General features: G+C 57.6%; 4 protein-coding genes across 4 annotated transcripts; 2 read left to right on the top strand and 2 right to left on the bottom strand.

The window, feature by feature from the left end:
- The first annotated feature begins 160 nt into the window (after positions 1 to 160).
- Positions 161 to 6,723, top strand: Rgl2 (ral guanine nucleotide dissociation stimulator-like 2). Its single transcript, XM_005389484.2, has 17 exons — positions 161 to 268; positions 1,008 to 1,091; positions 1,468 to 1,646; positions 1,766 to 1,816; positions 1,903 to 2,200; positions 2,466 to 2,717; positions 2,797 to 2,900; positions 2,985 to 3,069; positions 3,154 to 3,210; positions 3,331 to 3,405; positions 4,476 to 4,508; positions 4,616 to 4,737; positions 4,816 to 4,911; positions 4,989 to 5,100; positions 5,203 to 5,496; positions 5,869 to 5,983; positions 6,099 to 6,723. The coding sequence occupies exons 1-17, from the start codon at positions 266 to 268 to the stop codon at positions 6,308 to 6,310; spliced, it is 2,172 nt and encodes a 723-aa protein (XP_005389541.1). The 5' UTR covers positions 161 to 265; the 3' UTR covers positions 6,311 to 6,723.
- Positions 6,724 to 7,903: 1,180 nt separating this feature from the next.
- On the bottom strand, positions 7,904 to 9,157 carry Pfdn6 (prefoldin subunit 6). Its single transcript, XM_005389483.2, has 4 exons — positions 8,834 to 9,157; positions 8,527 to 8,597; positions 8,319 to 8,443; positions 7,904 to 8,126 (listed from the first exon to the last, which is right to left on the bottom strand). Exons 1-4 carry the CDS (start codon positions 8,895 to 8,897, stop codon positions 7,997 to 7,999), a joined length of 390 nt encoding a protein of 129 aa, XP_005389540.1. The 5' UTR covers positions 8,898 to 9,157; the 3' UTR covers positions 7,904 to 7,996.
- A 312-nt stretch (positions 9,158 to 9,469) lies between these two features.
- Positions 9,470 to 16,853, top strand: Wdr46 (WD repeat domain 46). Its single transcript, XM_013516886.1, has 15 exons — positions 9,470 to 9,624; positions 9,704 to 9,922; positions 10,018 to 10,098; positions 10,238 to 10,350; positions 10,466 to 10,553; positions 10,688 to 10,749; positions 11,278 to 11,382; positions 11,494 to 11,644; positions 11,748 to 11,883; positions 12,222 to 12,321; positions 15,477 to 15,790; positions 15,925 to 16,019; positions 16,161 to 16,256; positions 16,377 to 16,490; positions 16,596 to 16,853. Exons 1-15 carry the CDS (start codon positions 9,556 to 9,558, stop codon positions 16,698 to 16,700), a joined length of 1,848 nt encoding a protein of 615 aa, XP_013372340.1. The 5' UTR covers positions 9,470 to 9,555; the 3' UTR covers positions 16,701 to 16,853.
- A 358-nt stretch (positions 16,854 to 17,211) lies between these two features.
- B3galt4 (UDP-Gal:betaGlcNAc beta 1,3-galactosyltransferase, polypeptide 4) lies at positions 17,212 to 18,021 on the bottom strand (the record flags this gene model as incomplete). Its single annotated transcript, XM_005390114.2, is given in 1 exon segment — positions 17,212 to 18,021. A coding segment is annotated over 1 exon segment (711 nt), but the record flags the coding sequence as incomplete, so codon positions are not given.

Here is an 18,021-nt window from a genome sequence, read left to right as displayed (position 1 = left end):
GGGGCCGCGGCCTGCGCGCCCGCTTCCGTCTGGGCGGCCGGGTCCCGGCCCCGCGCCCTCCGGCTTTTGTTTGGCGGGGAGGGGTTTGTTTCCACGGAAACCGGCGCCGCCGCCGCCGGGACTGGGGAGGGAAACTCAGATTTCGTGACCCCTCCCACCCGCGCCTCCCCAGCCCCGGCGCCAGGTAGAGCGCCGGGAGCCCCGCTGCGGCCGGAGGGACCACCGAGGCTGGGTAGCGCATCCCCCTTGCCTTCCTTGGGGACGAATGGTAGTGGCCGGGAGCGCGCTTTGGGAGCTCAGGAGGGGCCGGGAGTTAGATTTGACGCCCAGGGGCCCTGAAGTCTTGGATCTAGGCAGGGCGAGGGCAGGGTGACTGGCCCGGCTGGTTTTTCGGGCTCGGTGGGGAGGGGCCGCGGCCGGGGCCACGTGACTCTGAGTCGTACCCCCCATCACCCCACTTCCCCTTCCTGTGCTGGAATTGGAGCTGCGGCCCGTGGGGGGGGACCTCGGGGCTGACAGTGGCGGCCTCGCCCCTGGGGGCCTGGGGAAAGGGCACCTGAGGGAAGAGGCAGCCCTCCGGGCCGGCCGGCGCGGGGCGGGCGGGGCGGGGCGTGCGCCTTTGCCTGAGCCCGAGCTTTCGGCTGCTCGAGGTCTCCGCCTCGCTGCGCCTCTGTCGCTTCCCGGTCTGCGCCCCGCTCCTGCGCTTGGCTCAGCTCTGGGGGAAAGGGGCTTCGGGGGTCTCCAGGGCCAGGGTTTCTCCACTCCGCCCAACCTCCCACCGCAGCCCTCTCTACTTCAGCGGGCCTTGAGGCGCCTTGGGGGGGGCTGTCTGGGCCCCAGAGGGGGAGACCTGGGGTCACCGGCCCCCCCCACCCCTCGCACTCGCTGGTACTGTCCCCTGTTATCCCAGGTGAGGGGTGCAGAGGGAGGAGCAGGGCCTGGGGCGGGAGGCTTGGGGACAGTAGGGGTGGCGGGACCGTCTGACTTCCCCTTCCGTGCTTGTCCAGGCTTCTGTGTCTGCCTGGGATGAGGAGGAGGATGGTGCCATCTTTACTGTCACAAGCCGCCAATATCGGCCTCGTGATCCTACGGTGAGGTCATGACTTAGGCTTCTCGCCTGTGGGGTTTTTAGTTTTGTTTTCTTTTTCTGAGACAGGGTCTCCTTATTTAGTTCCGCCTGGCCTTAAACTCATGGCGATCCTCCTGCCTCAGCCTCCTGAGTGCTGGGATTACTCGTGTGCAACACCACACCCAGCGGCTTCTGGCCTCAGACCCCTCAGGCTCCTTTCCTCTGACTGACTTTCTGGGTTGGAGGCCTGGAGTCCAGGACTCCTGTGTGACGGGCCAAGTCCTTTGTCACCTCTGCTTCTCAGCAGGAGCCGGGATCAGCTCCTTGGTCCGGGATTGTCCCCAGACACCAGGGGCCAGGTTGAAGAGAAGGTCAGTGATTGCCTTTGTGTCCTCCAGGCCCCCACACCTCCCCCACGCTCCTCCAGACGGCTCCGAGGTGGCACCTTGGTGGCCCTGGTCAGATACCTGCTGGACCCCCGGATGCCAGAGGCCGACATGACCTTCGCGTCTGCCTTCCTGGCCACCCACCGGGCCTTTACCTCCACGCCTGCCCTGCTTGGGCTTGTGGCTGACAGGTCAGGGTCACGAGGGTCCAAGGCTTATGGAGGGGTCTGGGCTCCCTAAAGTTGAACACCCCTTCAACTGCTGGAGCCCCTGGGGCAAATGGATGCCAAGACTAGTCCTCCCCCCGCAGGCTGGAGGCCCTGCAGTCCCTTCCAACCGATGAGCTAGAGAGGACGACAGGGTGAGTGAGCCCTGTGTCTCCATCACAGTCCCCCTGCCCAGGCTGCTGCTGGACCGCTGACCCTTGGCTGATTCCCCTTCTCCCAGGGTTGCCATCTCTGTCCTGTCCACCTGGTTGGCCTCTCACCCTGAGGATTTTGGCTCTGAGGTCAAGGGTCAGCTTGACCGGCTTGAGAGCTTCTTGCTTCGGACAGGGTACGCAGCAGGGGAGGGTGTTGGGGGGTGCGGTGCTGACCTCATCCGCAACCTCCGGTCCCGGGTGGACTCCCAGGCCCCCGACTTTCCTAAGCCCCTGGCCCTCCCCGGCGACCCCCCTGCTGACCCCACGGATGTCCTGGTGTTCCTCGCTGACCACTTGGCCGAGCAGCTGACCCTGCTAGATGCGGTGAGACCCTGACCTTTGACCCCAGTGCCCCATCCCTGCCCCTTTGCCAATTTCTCCTCAAATCCAGACCCTTTCCTTGCTTCCAGCCCTTCTTGCTCTGGCTCCTAGCCTGCCCTACCACTGTCTGGACCCTTCCCCTTCCCTTTGGTTGTGACCCTTCAAGCCCTGGGCCCCTCTGGTTCCCTGGCCACCTGAGAGCCGCAGATCCCTGATATGGGAAGACGCGCTCACCAGTGAACTTTAACCTCTGCCCTCCGCCCCGCAGGAGCTGTTTCTCAATCTGGTCCCCTCTCAGTGCTTGGGGGGCCTGTGGGGTCACAGAGACCGGCCGGGACATTCCCATCTCTGCCCGTCTGTTCGAGCCACCGTCACACAGTTCAACAAGGTGGCGGGGGCAGTGGTTAGCTCTGTTCTGGGTGCCATCTCAACCGGAGAGGGGCCCGGGGAGGTGACCGTACGGCCACTCCGACCCCCACAGAGGGCCCGGCTCCTGGAAAAGTGGATCCGTGTGGCAGAGGTGAGCGGGGCTCGTCGTCCTGTTGGGGACGCTGGTGTGGACGGCCCTCACCCTGGCTTCCTTCCTCGTGGACCCGCAGGAGTGCCGGCTGCTGCGGAACTTCTCCTCCGTGTATGCCGTGGTGTCGGCCCTGCAGTCCAGCCCCATCCACAGGCTTCGGGTAGCCTGGGGCGAAGCAGCCAGGTGGGGAGGACCAGCCAGCTGCTGAGGGACGTGGGGGTGGCCGAGCCAGGCCTGTCCTCAGGGCCACTCTTCTCTCTTCTCCAGGGACAGCCTCAGAGTCTTTTCCAGCCTCTGCCAGATTTTCTCGGAGGAGGATAATTACTCCCAGAGCCGGGAGCTCCTCCTGCAGGTGAGGTCCGGTTCTCCAGATCCCCACCCTACCCGGATCCCCAGCCTGCCTGCGCCTCACCTCTCCTTGCTTTGTCACCCTCAGGAGGGGAATCTGGAGCCAAACTCCAAGAAGGCCCCAAAGCCTGGCTCCCGGGGCGGGGTGAGTGACTCGTGGTCTGGGCCGGCAGTCTGGGGGTGAAGCCAAGAAAGGGCCCCATGGCTGGGAGGGAATGGAGGTCCTGGGGCCGGGGGGCAGCGCCTGAGGCTCCCTCTGCCCCAGGGAGTGGTCCCCTACCTCGGCACCTTCCTCAAAGACCTGGTGATGCTGGACGCAGCCTCCAAGGATGAGCTGGAGGTCAGTGGCGTATGTGTGTGTGTGTGTCTAAACTTCAGCTTCCAGACTTCCCTCGGGTTCTGGTTCTGACCCTGGGGCCAGTTGCTTAGGTTCTTTGGGCCTTGGTGGTCTGTGAATGGGCAGCTGGCAGTGATGCTTACATCTGTTATTATGAGGCTTAAATGGATTCATGTTTGTGGAGTGCTTAGAATATTAGAATATTCCTGAAAGGTATGCATATATGGTTTGTGAGAAATGGCTTGGCATGGTGACATATGTTATAATCCCAGCCCTCAGGAGGCTGAGGCAGGAAGATCAAGGAGAGTTCCAGGTCAACCTGGGCTATATAGTGAGTTCAAGACCAGCCTAGACCACACAGGCCCCTTTTTTTTTTTTTTTTTTTTTTTTTTTTTTTGTCTATTTGAGACAGGGTCTTGCTATGGAGTTCAGGCTGGCCTTAAGCTCACTTTGTAGCCCAGGCTGGTCTTGAACTCACAACAATCTTCCTGCCTCAGCCTCCTTCCGCCTGGCCTTAAACTCATGGCGATCCTCCTGCCTCAGCCTCCTGAGTGCTGGGATTACAGACGTGCGCCACCACACCCTGCTAAGACCATTTCTCAAAAACAGAACAAAATAAAACACAAAACCAGCCAACCAACAAACAATAACAACAAACATATAAAAACAGGGGCTGGGGATTTAGCTCAGCGGCAAAAGCGCCTGCCTGGCAAGTGCAAGGTCATGAGTTCGGTTCCGGTACCGGAGAAAAACAAAACAAAACAAAACAAAACAAACAAACAAAAAAACATAAAAAAACAAATAGTAAGGCCCTAGGGCATAGCTCTGGTAGAGCACCTGCCTTCCATGTATGAGGCCCTGGGTTAGATCGCGAGCAGTAGCAGCAGCAGCAGCAACGTCAAAAAACACATACTTCTGAGGCACTAATTTAAAGGATCAGGTGCAGAAGCCTGGGTGAGGGGGATGGAGTTGTGGAAGCCGGAGGGGCGGGGTTCGAGTGGGCTGTGGCTTGGAGGGGTGTGGCCACCGGAAGCTGGCTTTGGGACCTCACTCCTGTCCTGCTGTCCTTGCAGAATGGCTACATCAACTTTGACAAACGGAGGAAGGTGAGGGGCGGGTGCTGGACATCACGTCGCGTCTCAGGAAGGGGAGATGGCGGGAAGGCTGGGGGTCCCTGAATTGTGGCTCCTGCAGTTTGAGGGCTCCTTCCCAGGAATTTGCTGTCCTTTCCGAGCTGCGGCGGCTGCAGAACGAATGTCGTGGCTATGACCTGCGACCTGACCCTGACATCCAGCAGTGGCTCCAAGGGCTCCGGCCGCTGACTGAGGCTCAGAGGTGACCGGCTGTGTGAGGTTGGGACTGGGGCTCTGACTGGCGTGCCCATCCTGACCACTGTCCCCTGCCTCCTCCCAGCCACCGCGTGTCCTGTGAGGTGGAGCCGCCTGGTACCAGTGACTCCCCAGCCCCACGGGTGCTCCGGCCAACGCTGGTCATCTCACAGTGGACAGAGTGAGTCTTCAGCTGGGGGAGGCTTCTTGGGGACCTGCCACTTGTCCCCTAAAACTCCCCCTCTCCTGCTACTCCAGGGTGCTCAGCTCCGTTGGGGGGCCCACCCACCTTGTGTCCTGGGACCAGCCCAGTGTGGGGGGAGATGAGGTGTCCGGAACCCCTGCGCCTCTGCTGACCCGGCTGGCCCAGGTGAGCGCTGTGCTTGACCTCTGACCTCAGCACTGACCTTGACCCTGTGCACAGTTCGTGACTTCGCCACCTTCATGCCCGCCCTGTGTTGTTTGTCCCTAGCACATGAAGTGGCCGTCGGTCTCATCTCTGGACTCTGCCCTGGAGGGCAGCCCCTCCTTGCACAGTCCGGCCGACCCCCGCCACCTGTCTCCCCCAGCCTCCTCCCCCAGGCCTAACCGAGGTCACCGCCGCTCCGCCTCCTGTGGCTCCCCACTGAGTGGGACCCCGGGGGAAGGGGTCTCCCTGGGGACGGGGTCTGGGGCAGGGGCATCTGGGCCAGGGGCCTCTGACTGCCGAATCATCCGGGTGCAGATGGAGCTGGGGGAGGACGGCAGCGTCTACAAGAGCATCTTGGTGAGGGCCCCGGGCCTTGCTGGACGGTAACCGTGGTCTTGGGGGCGGGCGGCCAAGTGGAATCGATGCTAGTTTAATTCCAACCACTGGCTTGGGCACTTACGTTTTATTTTGATGGCTGCTGTGCATTAGGAGCTGCACCTGGAACTTTTGGGGGTCGTGTTAGATTTCTAGAACCAACAGCAGAGAATCAGCCCTGATTTATGAGCACCCTGTGGGCTGGCTCTGGGGTACAGGAAGCCCAGATGGCTCATTTTACAGCATTGGCTGCGGGTAACCCGACTTGATGGGGCAGGTGGCTGAGGTTGGGAGGATGGGAAGCAGAGGCGGTTGTGGCTGAGTTACTGCTCGTTTGCTCTCCTGTCCTTCCAGGTGACGAGCCAGGACAAAGCTCCAAGTGTTATCAGTCGTGTCCTTAAGAAAAACAATCGTGATTCTTCGGTGGCTTCAGATTTTGAGCTGGTCCAGCTGCTACCGGGGGAGCGAGGTCAGAAGCCAGGAGGGAAGGCAGGCTGGAGGGGCTGTGCCCAGCAGTGGGGTGCTCCATGTTCACACGACTGTGGGGGCAGTGACCGTGTGTGAACTCCCCTGTCATCCTACAGAGCTGACCATCCCGCCCTCTGCCAACGTCTTCTATGCCATGGACGGGGTGTCCCATGATTTCCTCCTTCGGCGGCGGCGAAGGCCCTCGGTGGCCACACGGGGCTCTGCCAGCGGCCCCTCTGCCTCAGGAACTCCCCCGAGCGAGGGAGGAGGGGGCTCCTTTCCCAGGATCAAGGCCACAGGGAGGAAGATCGCGCGGGCACTGTTCTGAGGAGGAAGGCCTGTTGGTCATGGTGCTCATAGCAGTTGTGGGTGGCCAGCGTGAACGGCGGCCGTTACATCACACTGGACAGAAATCCCACAAGGTGATCGGCCACCTGGGGCGGTGAGGTGCCACTTGTTTACCAGACCACCAAGGAATCCAGCTTCGGGGGAGCTGGGAATCTTGAAACTGCGTTGGAGATCTGTGTACAGCTCCCCACGTCTCATGAGGCACGTGCACCTGGCTCGTGCTGGGTAGACTCGTTTCTGGGTCCTGCCACACCCCGGCATGGACAGGGCCAAGGGATGGCCTCGAGGTGCTGAGCCCCAGGGCAGAGGGGGAGGGCAGGAAGCTCCTTGCCCACTCCGGGGGGTTCCTGTCACTGTGACAACACTAAGGTAATAAACCAAAACACTACCTGAGTCTTCCTCCCCTGTCTTTGCTCCTGGGAGTGGGTGTGGGGAGGTGGCTGAAGGTTGAAGCCATGGGGTACAGTGGGCTACAATGTTTTCTCCTTCCAGGAGGGGCCAAAAGAAAGGTGCATGGAACTTTATTCCTCTTCAGTAATCTCAATTTTGTTCTATTTATTCTTTTTATTCTATTTACTCTTAAGTTTTTCTCTGTACTTGTAACCTATGTGAAGCAGTAGCTTTAAATTGATCAGTATGAAGAACTGCTCTGAGGAGAATTATGAAAGAATTTTAGGATAGAAAAATGCCAAGCATGGTGCCTGTAATCCCAGCACTCAGGAGGCTGAGGCAAGAGGTTCTCTTGAGTTTGGGGCAGCCTGAACTACATAGTGAGACCCTATCTCAAAAGAACAAAAGAAACAAAAAAGATGATGTTGTGGACAACATACATAAATTTGGAGATTTTAAATCAGGTTAAATTATATTCAAGCAAAGTGTAGGAAAACAGGCTGAAAAAACTTAAGCTGGGTGTCACAGCACATGCCTGTAGTCCTAGCACTCAGGAGGCTGAGGCTGGAGGATCACTTCAAGTTGGAGGCCAGCCTGAGCTCCGTACTGAGTTCAAGTCTAGTCTGCAATACAAAGTAAGACCCTGTCTCAAAAACAGCAACAACAAAAACCCCCCAAAACTAAAAGAGATGCCAGGGCTGTTTGGAGGCTGACAAGTACTCACAGCAAGCGGGGTAAATACCCCTATTTCATCCTGGGGTCTCACATTAGAGAACTGTGGTTCTTTAAAGCAGCCCTCCCAACATAGTGTAAATGTTCTCATGCTTCTTAAAGAGTCACATAACCAAGATAAGCGAGTGTATAGGACTATATATAGAAAGAAGAAGGGTTGAAACATTTCAGGCTTTAGTTTCAAGAAAAGACTCAAGGAAGGAAAGGGAAAGCAAAAAGAATTAAGATGTCTTAAGTACACACATCAACTCCTACAATGAATGTAACCCTTGTCAACTACAAACACGCACTAGTAAGAATTTTTAAAATCAACAACAACAAAACCAAGAAAGGCTTGAACCTGCCTCAGGGCTCTGGTCCTAAGAATCTGGACCTGAAGGAGGAAGGCCGGCAGTGTAAGTGTAAGGTGGAAGGCGCTGGGTGAGTGACAAGTGGCCACTAGAAAACCAGAGCCAGACATGTTTACATTTTATTACCTCCTACAGTACAGACCCTCCAGCGGCCTCACTGCTGCCCCGCCCCGCCCCGCCCCCCACCATGGGGGTCAGGCCTCCCCCGGAGTCCCTGCCTTGGCGGCCTGGGCCCGCCGGAACTCCTGCTGTAGCTGTGCAAGGGTCTCCCTCTGCTGCTCTGACTGCCGCTCCAGGTCCCGGAGCTGGGATTCGTACCGCTTACTGAGGAGAGGCAAGGGAGACAAAGCAGCAGAAGAGGAGAAATTAGTGGGGCTTCCTATTGAGGGTGCTGAGGGCAAGAGATTGGTGGGAAACGAGATCCGAAGGAGGGAGAAGGGTGGGTTGGAAGGGAAGGAAGGAGCTGGGGGCACTGGATGGACTGTTCAAAGCGGCTATCCAGCACTCAGCACTCACATTTCGGCTGTGATGTAGTCCAGCCTCTTCCCCACCGTGGCCCGAGCCTCCCCCAGCTCCTGTTTGACCAGCACGGGACCCAGAAGTTTAAAGACCACGTTGGACCCATCCAGCAGGGCCAGTTCCTGACGGAGGAGGGATGGGACAAATATGATCAGAAGCACGGCTGTTGTAAGTCCCGCCTCACCCCTAGATCCCAGTCCCTCACCTCCTTCACGATATTATTTTCCGTTAGTTGTGCCTCAAGCTTCTGCCTCCCGGACATGGATTTACTCAAATCTAAAGGGGGGGGGGCGGCACGATTAGAAACATCAAGTGTGTCCCCGCCCCCGCCCCCGCCCCCATCGTACTCGGGAGGAAATGGACGCGGACAAGAATGGGACCAGCGGGCAGGGGAGAATACTGAGAAGGGAGGCACTGTACGCGGGGTCCAGACGGGACAGTGAACCTTATCTTGACACGGCTTTGGGTTGTGAGTGCATTGCGGCGAGGCCACACCGACCCTGCTCCCTTACCTTTCTGTAACTGTTGATATTTCTCCACTTCTCCCTGCAGCTTCTTTTGGATCAGTTCAGCCATGGCGAGGATAAAAGCCTGCGGGGAGGAAGGGGCTCTGAGTCTCAGACTCTGGAAGATAGTCTAGCTCACCTTTATGGCCCGGCCTGCGAAAATGACAGCACTCTTGAGAGGCAGCTTCTCGGGACACTGCAGCTTTTCCTCGTCCCGGATATCAACTCTATGTCGGCTTCGGGAATGGAGGACAAAACGAGATCTCAAGCCCCTCAACAGAAACCCTAATCTACTCGCGTTCTCCTTGCAGTATTAAGAAACCCGGAAGTAACAAGGAATTCTGGGAAAACATAGTACCGGAAGCTGCCGTCGGCTATATTCTGGGAAATGTAGTTCTCAAAGGTTTAATGAGGGGCATTTTGTTTGAAAGATCGGATTCAGAAGGTTTTGGGCAAAATGGGAGAGCTAACTCAGAAAAAGAAAATGCAATGTTAATTGGACCTTGGCTCGAGACTTGCCTTTTTTCATTATTCTGGCGTAAGCTCTGTTAGGGAGAGCCTATCCTTGCCCTCAGGGGAGGACGTGCCCTCAGTCAAGATGGCGCAGAAAGGCTTCAGACCTGGTACGGCGTTGATTGGATGAAGCCCAGAGGACTTCCGGAAATTTCCAAGCGGACTGTGCGACAGCTGAGAGTTTTTGCACGTGGATTGTTGTTCGGGTGGGCGAGATGGAGACGGTTCCTAGGCCGGGCAGGGGTGTCCCGCCCAAGAAGGACAAACTTCAGGCCAAGCGGAAGGTAGAGGCCCTGGATGGGAAGCAAGGTTTTAGCCGTCGGGTCGGGGTGCGGAGTATCAGGGCTTTTGATCTGCCTGTAGAAGCCGCGGCGATACTGGGAGGAAGAGACCGCTCCTGCCGTTGCCGGGGCCTCTCCAGGCCCGCCTCGCAAGAAGAAGAAGAAGAAGAATCTGGAGGTCCGCCGCCAAAAGCAGAAGAACTCTCACAACTCCAAGAAGTCTCGGATCTCTAAGAAATCCCAGTTCAGGAAGAAGTCCCGAGAACAGAAGAAGCCGGGGCCCCAGCGGACCTTGTCTGGGGTGATCTGGGTCCTGATTGGGTGGCAGGCAGGGAGCCTTGTGTAGTGATTTGGGGTCAACCAGAGCATGTCTGCTAACTGTCTCCCCTGCCCCAGGCCCAAGACCCATTTCCAGGCCCCGCCCCTGTGCCTCTGGAAGTGGCCCGGAAGTTCCGTCGTATTGACAAATCCAAGGAGGTGAGGACCAGCGGGACAGTGGACAGGGTGGAGATAGAGGGAGAGTCTGGGAAGATTGGGTGGAGGCTGCCCCAGGTGGCTGTACTGTCACTGCACATATTCTCTGGTATTTTACCTTTTCTCACCAACAATGTTATAGCTACCACATTCTCTGCCCAAAACCCGAAGCAAACTTGAGGTGGCTGAAGCCTTGGAAGAAGAGATAAGCGTCAAAGCTGCGCGTTCTGAGCTGCTGCTTGCTGAGGAGCCTGGGTGAGTGGAACCCCAATCTCAGCACCCCGCAGCTCCTGCTTTACAGGTCTCCTTTTTATTTTGCTGCACCCGCTTGATAGTGGGAAACTACTGCAGTGCTGACCCTCCCTTTCAGGTTTCTGGAAGGGGAGGACGGGGAAGACACAGCCAAGATCCGCCAGGCGGACATCGTGGAGGCTGTGGACATTGCGAGTGCAGCCAAGGTGAGGCTGAGGAGGGAAGGGGCTGCCCGGCTCATTAGCGATGCCCCGGCAAGCGAGCGTGGGGACTTGCCGAGGGACTCACTGAGGGAAGCCCATCGTTTCTTGATTTTTTTCCCCACTCTTCTCTTACCCAGCACTTTGACTTGAATCTGCGGCAGTTTGGCCCCTACAGGTTGAACTACTCTCGAACTGGGAGGTAAGGTTGGATTCCTGTCACTGTGTATGAGGGGATTAAACCCAGGGCCTTGTGTATACTGAACATGTGCTCTGCCTGCAGTGACACTTTATCTTTTTTATTTTCATTTTCTTTCTTTCGTACTTTTGCTCTTTACTTTTGTGGCCCTGGGGATTGAAACCTTCATACTGAGTTGCATTCCCAGCTCTCTCTTTAATTTTTAATTTTGAGACAGGGTCTGGCTAAGTTGCAAAGTTGCCCTGGCTGGGGCTGGAATTTGTAATGCTCCTGCCTCAGCCTCCCTGAGGATTAGGATTACAGGTGTATTCCCCCATGCCCAGCTCCAGTAACCCCTGAACTGAGAGGTGGGTGTATTTCCTCCGCTGTGCCAGCCCTGCTCTTGGCTGTGCTGTGTGTTTGGGTGTTGATGAGGAGCATCCACAGGAACACGTCTCCTGTCACCTGCAGAGGAGGAGGTGGCAGGGAGCACACCTCGAAGTATCTGAGTCTGGGTGCTCCCTGCCTGACACCCTGTCTTTCCTCCAACAGACATCTGGCTTTCGGAGGGCGTCGGGGCCATGTGGCTGCCTTCGACTGGGTGACAAAGAAGCTCATGTGTGAGATCAACGTCATGGAGGCTGTGCGGGACATCCGGTGAGTGTCCTCTCCCTTGGTTGACGTTGGTAGTGGTGCTGGTGACACCAGCCATTCCTGATTGAATGACAGCCTGTGACCCCATAGCCCATGGAGCTACCCTTTCCCCAGGTTTCTCCACTCGGAGGCACTGCTTGCCGTGGCTCAGAACCGCTGGCTTCACATCTATGACAACCAGGGCATAGAGCTCCACTGCATCCGCCGCTGTGACCGAGTAACGCGGCTCGAGTTCCTGCCCTTCCACTTCCTCCTGGCCACAGCTGTGAGTGGCGGTGGAGCCTTGGGAAGGTCTTTTTCCTCTGAGACCTCAGAAGAGGGGCCACAGATGGCACTCAGGACTCGGTGGTTCTCTCTTGTTCTCCCAGTCAGAGACAGGGTTTCTGACCTACCTGGATGTGTCAGTGGGGAAGATCGTGGCAGCTCTGAATATTCGGGCTGGACGGCTCAATGTCATGGCTCAGAACCCTTACAACGCTGTCATCCACCTTGGACATAGCAATGGTCAGTCTTGGGCTTAGCTTTTTTTTTTTTTGGAAGCTGGCTTTCTCTGTGTTCCCTAGGCTGATGTCAAGCTCCTGGGCTCAAGTGATCCTCCTGCCTCAGCCTGCTGGGTAGCTGGGGCTACAGGGATATGCCCCCCATACCTAGCTTTTGGCTTAGCTTGATTCTCTGACCATCCTGTCCTGCTTCTGTTCTGTACTTGTATTTCACTAGTCCTTTAAAGTTACCTTTTTACTTCTCCAACTTCCTACTTCTTGGTCTCAAGTCCCCACCTTTCCCAGGTTTAATCGTGTCAGGGTTGGGTTTATTTTAGTAACTTGTTTTCTTCTTATTTCTAGGTACGGTCTCTTTATGGAGCCCATCTGTGCAGGAGCCACTGGCAAAGATTCTCTGTCACCGTGGTGGTATTCAGGCTGTGGCAGTGGATTGTACAGGCACGTAAGTCATTGTGTGGGATGAGACTTGGGGGGTCACAGCTGCAGAGAGGTCTGCAAAGCAGCCTGTCACCTGGGGTGCAGGTCCTGCAGCCTGGGTGTCGGTTCCTGTGAGTGTGGGCACAGTGTGTAACTGCTGCGTGCCAGGGCCCTGGTTTTGAGAACGGGGAAATCCAGGTGTGGTGGCGCACGCCTGTAATCCCAGCACTTGGGAGGCTGAGGCAGGAGGATCTGTGCAAGTTTGAGACCAGCCTGGGCTACAAAGTGAGCTCAATACCAGCCTGAACTGCACAGGGAGACCGTCTCAAAAAAAAAGATTGAGAACAGGGATATGAGTCTAGTTCAGAGTCAGTGAACTGTTTCTCCACAGAGCCACAGAGTAAGGATTTTAGGTTTTGCATGGCAGGAAGAAAATCAAAGGTATTGTGGAGGGCCTTAAATAGTAAGAAAAAGACCTATCACAGATTCTTTTTTTTTTTTTTTTTTTTAGTTTTTTTTCCAGTACTGGGGATTGAACTCACGACCTTGCGCTTGCCGGACAGGCGCTATGCCGCTGGCTGAGCTAAATCCCCAGCTCCTTATCGCAGATTTTTGAATGACAAAACTTTTTTTCTTTTTTTTTGAGTCAGAGTCTTGCTGTGTAATTCAGACTGGCCTTGAACTTGTCGAGGCCCTCCTGCTTCAGCCTTCTGAGTGCTGGGATTACAGGTGTGCAGCATCACCCCCAGCTTCTGATTCTTTAATCACATGAAAAGGTAGAAGTCATTCTTTCCTTGGGACATGTATAGAAATAGACGGTGGCCCAGATGTGGCCATGGCCGGCAGTTGGCTAAGTCCTTGTTCAAAGCCTTCATGAACGTGGTGTGGACACTAGAGCGAGTGATGGCACGTGAATCCTTTAGCGCAGAGCCCAGCAGATAGCGCTGTGCTCACCTCCTCCTCCTGAAGTGATCACCCACTCCAGATCTAACCAGCGATCTGAGGGCGGAGGAGAAGGAGGAGGTCTCTGTTCTTCCACTCTTCCTGAGAGTCTGTGTTTTCCATGGTTCTTGTCTCTGATTTCTGTTTTCCTCTGACTCCTTTCATCCTCCGGGCATTCACAGGGCACTGCTGCGGGCTGTGCTGTGCTGAGCGTCTCAGGCTATGGGCATGAATCACTGGGGCTGCCCTGCAGTGCTAGGCGGAGCTGATGGGAGTGCTTGGCCAGGCAGTGCACGTAGTCTTTACTCAGTTGTCATCTGCTGTCCCAGATGTAATGTGTCTCTTTACCCTCAAAGTTTCTCCATTTTTGCTGGGTGTGGTAGTGTATGCCTGTAATCCCAGCACTTGGGAGGCTGAGGCAGGAGGATTGCTGTGAGTTTGAGGTCAGCCTGGGCTACATAGTGAGTTCAAGGCCTGCCTAGCCAGCATAGTGAGACCTTGTCTCAAAAAATCAAAAAAAAGAAAAACAAAAAAAACCCATGTTTTCCTTCCTTGTCCCGCTCCCCCATGTCTTCCCTGTCAGCCAGGGTTTGAATTCTTTGGCTCCCCTCCAGGCACGCAGCCCCAACTTCTGCTGCCAGTAACTGCAGGAATCCAAAAGCACTGTTTGTTGAGTGCTTCCTGGGTCTGCAGGCTCTGCCACTTTGGTGCCTTATGTGACCACTTCTCTGACCCTGTCCCTGCCTGCCCTTCTTCCTGTCCTCTCCCCGGGCAGGAGGGATACAGCCAGGTTCCAAGCTCCAGCTCTCCCGGGTACCTCTGACTACACTCCAGTCCTTGATCTTGGTCATTGGTCTTAGGATCGTTCCTGCTTATCTCTGGTCCCTCTCGGGATCTCTTCACAGGCCATAGGGCTCCAGAGATGAAGGTGACTTTTTCAAGAGGTTTTCTGGACACCGGCATTAAGAGTAGATTGGCTAAACTATGTGTGATGGTACACACCTACAATCCCAAAACTCCTGGGAGGCTGAGGCAGGCAGATGGCAAATTTGAGCCCAGCCTGGGCAGCTTAGCTACTTAGCAAAACCCTGTCTCAAAGTTTAAAAAATAAATTAAAAAGGCTGAGGAAATGGCTCAGTGTGAAGGCCAGGCTCTGGTCTGCCACTGAGCTGGTGATTCCCCAGGGCGTCCCACAGGTGGGTGTGTGATGGGGAGAAGAACCTGCTTCTGCTCCTGAGTTGAGCTGCTGGTCATTCCTTATTGTCCCTGTGGCCATTTTACTCGTTTTCTTGTCAGGAGACGTATCTAGCTGGGCCTGTGTGGGCTCCATCACAGGACAAGTTTGTCTCAGAGGAGCTCTCTGACTCCACCCCTGCTGGGATTCACCAGCAAGGCCAAGCAGAGTCCATTGTCCCTATAGTCCTAGCATTCTGGGAGGCTGAGGCAGGGGGAAGTAAAAAATTTAGGCAGTGTAAGACTTCTTGATTTGGTCACCAGCTTTCCAGCCTTGCCCTTCCTCCGTGTGTGTGTGTGTGTGTGTGTGTGTGTGTGTGTTGTGGTACTACAGATTGAGTCTGTGGCTTTTGCACTGAGCTACATCTCCTCGGCCCTTTTAAAATTTATTTTGAGACAGGCCTTCCAGTGTATCATTCTGCTACTTCCTCACGTTCGTGTGGTCTTCAGCCTGTGATTTGTCCCTGCCAGTTCATGTAGGGGTAATAAGCGTGGGTCTTCAGCCTGGCCCCGAAACACTGCAGTTGGCCCCCTAATTCCGCTTGCCGTGTTTCTTCTCTGTGTCTGCTCTCTGGTTTTAAGGCGTCTGGACCCACTCTGTTTCTCATGCTTTCTTGAGAGTTAGCCTGCAGGCGCAGAGCCCATCCTTCTGGGAAGTGTCCTGCCCGCCACAGCTGCTTCTGCTCTGCTGCCTGTCTGCGGCGGGACAGCTTTCGGGCTGGCATGTGTTCTCCCTTAGAGCCACGCTCAGGTCTGAGAGGTAGCAGGGCGGACTCTGAAGAAACTGGCCTGACTTCTAGCTCCGCCTTCACCAACCTGATGTCCTTTCTGTGGGCCTCGGTCTCATCTGTGAAAGGAACGTAAAACAATCCGAAGTCTCATGGTGCTTAGCAGAGTGTCGTATGGTGGGAATGCTTGCTCCCTCCCTGTTGAGACTGACACAGGCTTGGCCATGGCGTCAGTAAACCCGTGTGGACAGATGCACTGATCCCCTATCTACTGCAGGTACATGGCCACCTCTGGCCTGGACCACCAACTGAAGGTCTTCGACCTGCGAGGGACATTCCAGCCTCTGAGCGCTCGGACACTGCCCCAGGGAGCAGGGCACCTGGCCTTTTCCCAGCGGGGCCTGTTGGCTGCAGGCATGGGTGACGTGGTGAACATATGGGCAGGGCAGGGCAAGGCCAGCCTGCCCTCCCTGGAGCAGCCCTACCTTACCCACCGGCTGGCCGGCCCTGTGCATGGGCTGCAGTTCTGCCCCTTTGAGGACGTGCTGGGGGTCGGGCACAGTGGCGGCATCACTAGCATGCTGGTCCCGGGTGAGCAGTTCGGGGTAGGGTGGGCAGTGTGTGAACCGGTCCCGTTTGGGACAGTGGGGACGGGCAAGCCCTTGGCCACCTGAGGCTGCAGCTTCGGGTGGGCCCTTGGGCATGGCTCTCCATTCTGCCCTCAGGGGCCTCTGAGCCCAACTTTGATGGCCTGGAGAGCAACCCCTACCGGAGCCGGAAGCAGCGGCAGGAGTGGGAGGTGAAAGCCCTGCTGGAGAAGGTGAGCTTCCTGCGGGGCCAGGGGTCCGCATGTGCTCTCTGGGGGCGCAGCTCCCCAGTGCTCCTGTGTATGGGGCTTGGAAAGGGGTTCAGCAGCCTCCCTGGCTTCTGGCCCATTGCTGTTCCCCTGTGACATCCTTAGGTGCCTGCTGAGCTCATTTGCCTGAACCCCAGGGCCTTGGCAGAGGTTGACGTAATCTCTTTGGAGCAGCACAAGAAGGAGCGCGTAGAGAGGCTGGTACGAGCGGCTGAGCACCCAGGCACCTGTGCCCGCCGTCTTCCCCACCCTGCGCCTGGCTTCAGAGGGTGGGTGCTGCCTCTCAGGCCCTTACCGATTCCACACCTGTCCCCTCCTCAGGGCTACGACCCCGAGGCCAAGGCGCCCTTCCAGCCAAAGGCAAAGCAGAAAGGCCGCAGCTCCACCGGCAGCCTGGTGAAGAGGAAGAAGAAGGTCCTGGCGCAGGAGCACAGGGTGAGGCCCGCGTGGGCTGGGCCCGCGTCTGGGCTGCACTGTTTTGTTTTTTTTTGGCTGTCACTGCTCACCTTGCCCCGTGTCCTCCCTCTCCCCTGTCCCCAGGACAAAGTCCGGCAGAGCCTTGAGGAGCAGCAGAAGCAGAAGCAGAAGCAAAAGGCCAAGCCCACAGGGGCACGGCCGTCTGCCCTGGACAGATTTGTTCGCTGAGCCAGGCTCCAGGGTGGCCTGGGAACAATGCCCATGCCTCGGGGCACCTGCAGGGAAATGACTGTGCCCTGGCAGGACAGGACAGCGCCCTTTCCCGAGTGGGGCAGCGGGCTCTCCGGGTGGGTTGGTATTAAAGAAACGTTTTTGGATACTGTGGACGTGTGCCCTTGTCCCCCATGCCAGTGGCGGGGGGTCCTGGCGGAGGGTCAGTGTCCCGCCCCCACTCCTTCCTGTCCCCTGTGGTCCTGTGGCCTTAGCCTGGCCTGTCAGGGTCTAATCCACAGAGAGGCTGTCCCCTGTCCCACGGCCCTGGGGCCATCCTTCCCCGCCAGCCCACTCGCAGCCCCTAGGAGTCCGGGGAAGACACACTGCAGTTGGAGAAACAGGTTTATTGAGGGGTTCATGTCCTCCTTCCCCTGGCCGGAGGGAACAGCGTTTCTTCCTGGAGTCCCGTCTTCGGGGTGGGCAGCCAGGCCGCTTCATTCTCCTGTGTGGGTCTTTGGTGACAGACGGGCTCAGCTGTAGCCAGTTAGGGCCCCTGCCCAGGGCCTGGGGGAGACAAGGCCTGCGGGTGCTGGCTGGACCCGCAGCTCCTCCCGGGGTCCCGGTCTCAGCTCCTCAGCCAGGCCATGAGCCGACACCGCAGGATGCCCAGGGCCCCCTGCAGCCAGGAGCAGAAGGGGCGGGTCCGGCCGGGCTCCGGCCCGTGCACCAGCTCCCAGGCTTCCCGCAGCTGCCCGGGGTCCAGGCCGTGCGAGGTCAGCAGGAACTTCCCGTAGCAGCAGCGGTCCAGGGGGTAGTGGGTGGCACCGGCCAGCCTGACGCAGTGGGTGGGGGCCAGGCCGCCCCGCCGCGCGCTCACGCCCACGAAGACGTCCTCCAGCGGCAGCGCGGGCGCCTGCGCGGCCACCTTCAGGATGAGCTGCACGGCGGACGCGGACAGCACGTAGCCCGTGCCCGAGGCGTAGGGCGGAAAGGGGCCCCAGGTCGCGGGCCACTGCTCCTCGGACACCAGGTGCCGGCCTCCCGGCGCCCGCGAGGGCCTCACCCACCAGTGCACGCGGCCTAGGTAGAGCAGCGGCACCGGCGTGCCCCCCGCGGCGCCCCCGCGCCGCACCAGCTCGGACACCAGCTCGGGGACGTTGACGTACACGTCGTCGTCCGTCTTGAGCACGTAGCGGGCCTGGGGGCAGTGCGCGCTGGCCCAGCTCAGCCCCACCAGGGTCTTGAGGGTGAGGTTGCGGTAGGTGTCGCGGAAGGCGGCCTGCACCACGTCCCCCTGCGCCGCCGCCTCCCGGGCCAGGTCCGCGCGCGCCCCGCC

The sequence above is a fragment of the Chinchilla lanigera genome, unplaced genomic scaffold (genome assembly GCF_000276665.1).
Source record: "Chinchilla lanigera isolate Chin_1 unplaced genomic scaffold, ChiLan1.0 scaffold00036, whole genome shotgun sequence".
Classification (NCBI taxonomy): domain Eukaryota; kingdom Metazoa; phylum Chordata; class Mammalia; order Rodentia; family Chinchillidae; genus Chinchilla; species Chinchilla lanigera.
The sequence above is the reverse complement of the archived record's forward strand: the minus strand, read 5'-3'. Positions and strand labels throughout refer to the sequence as shown.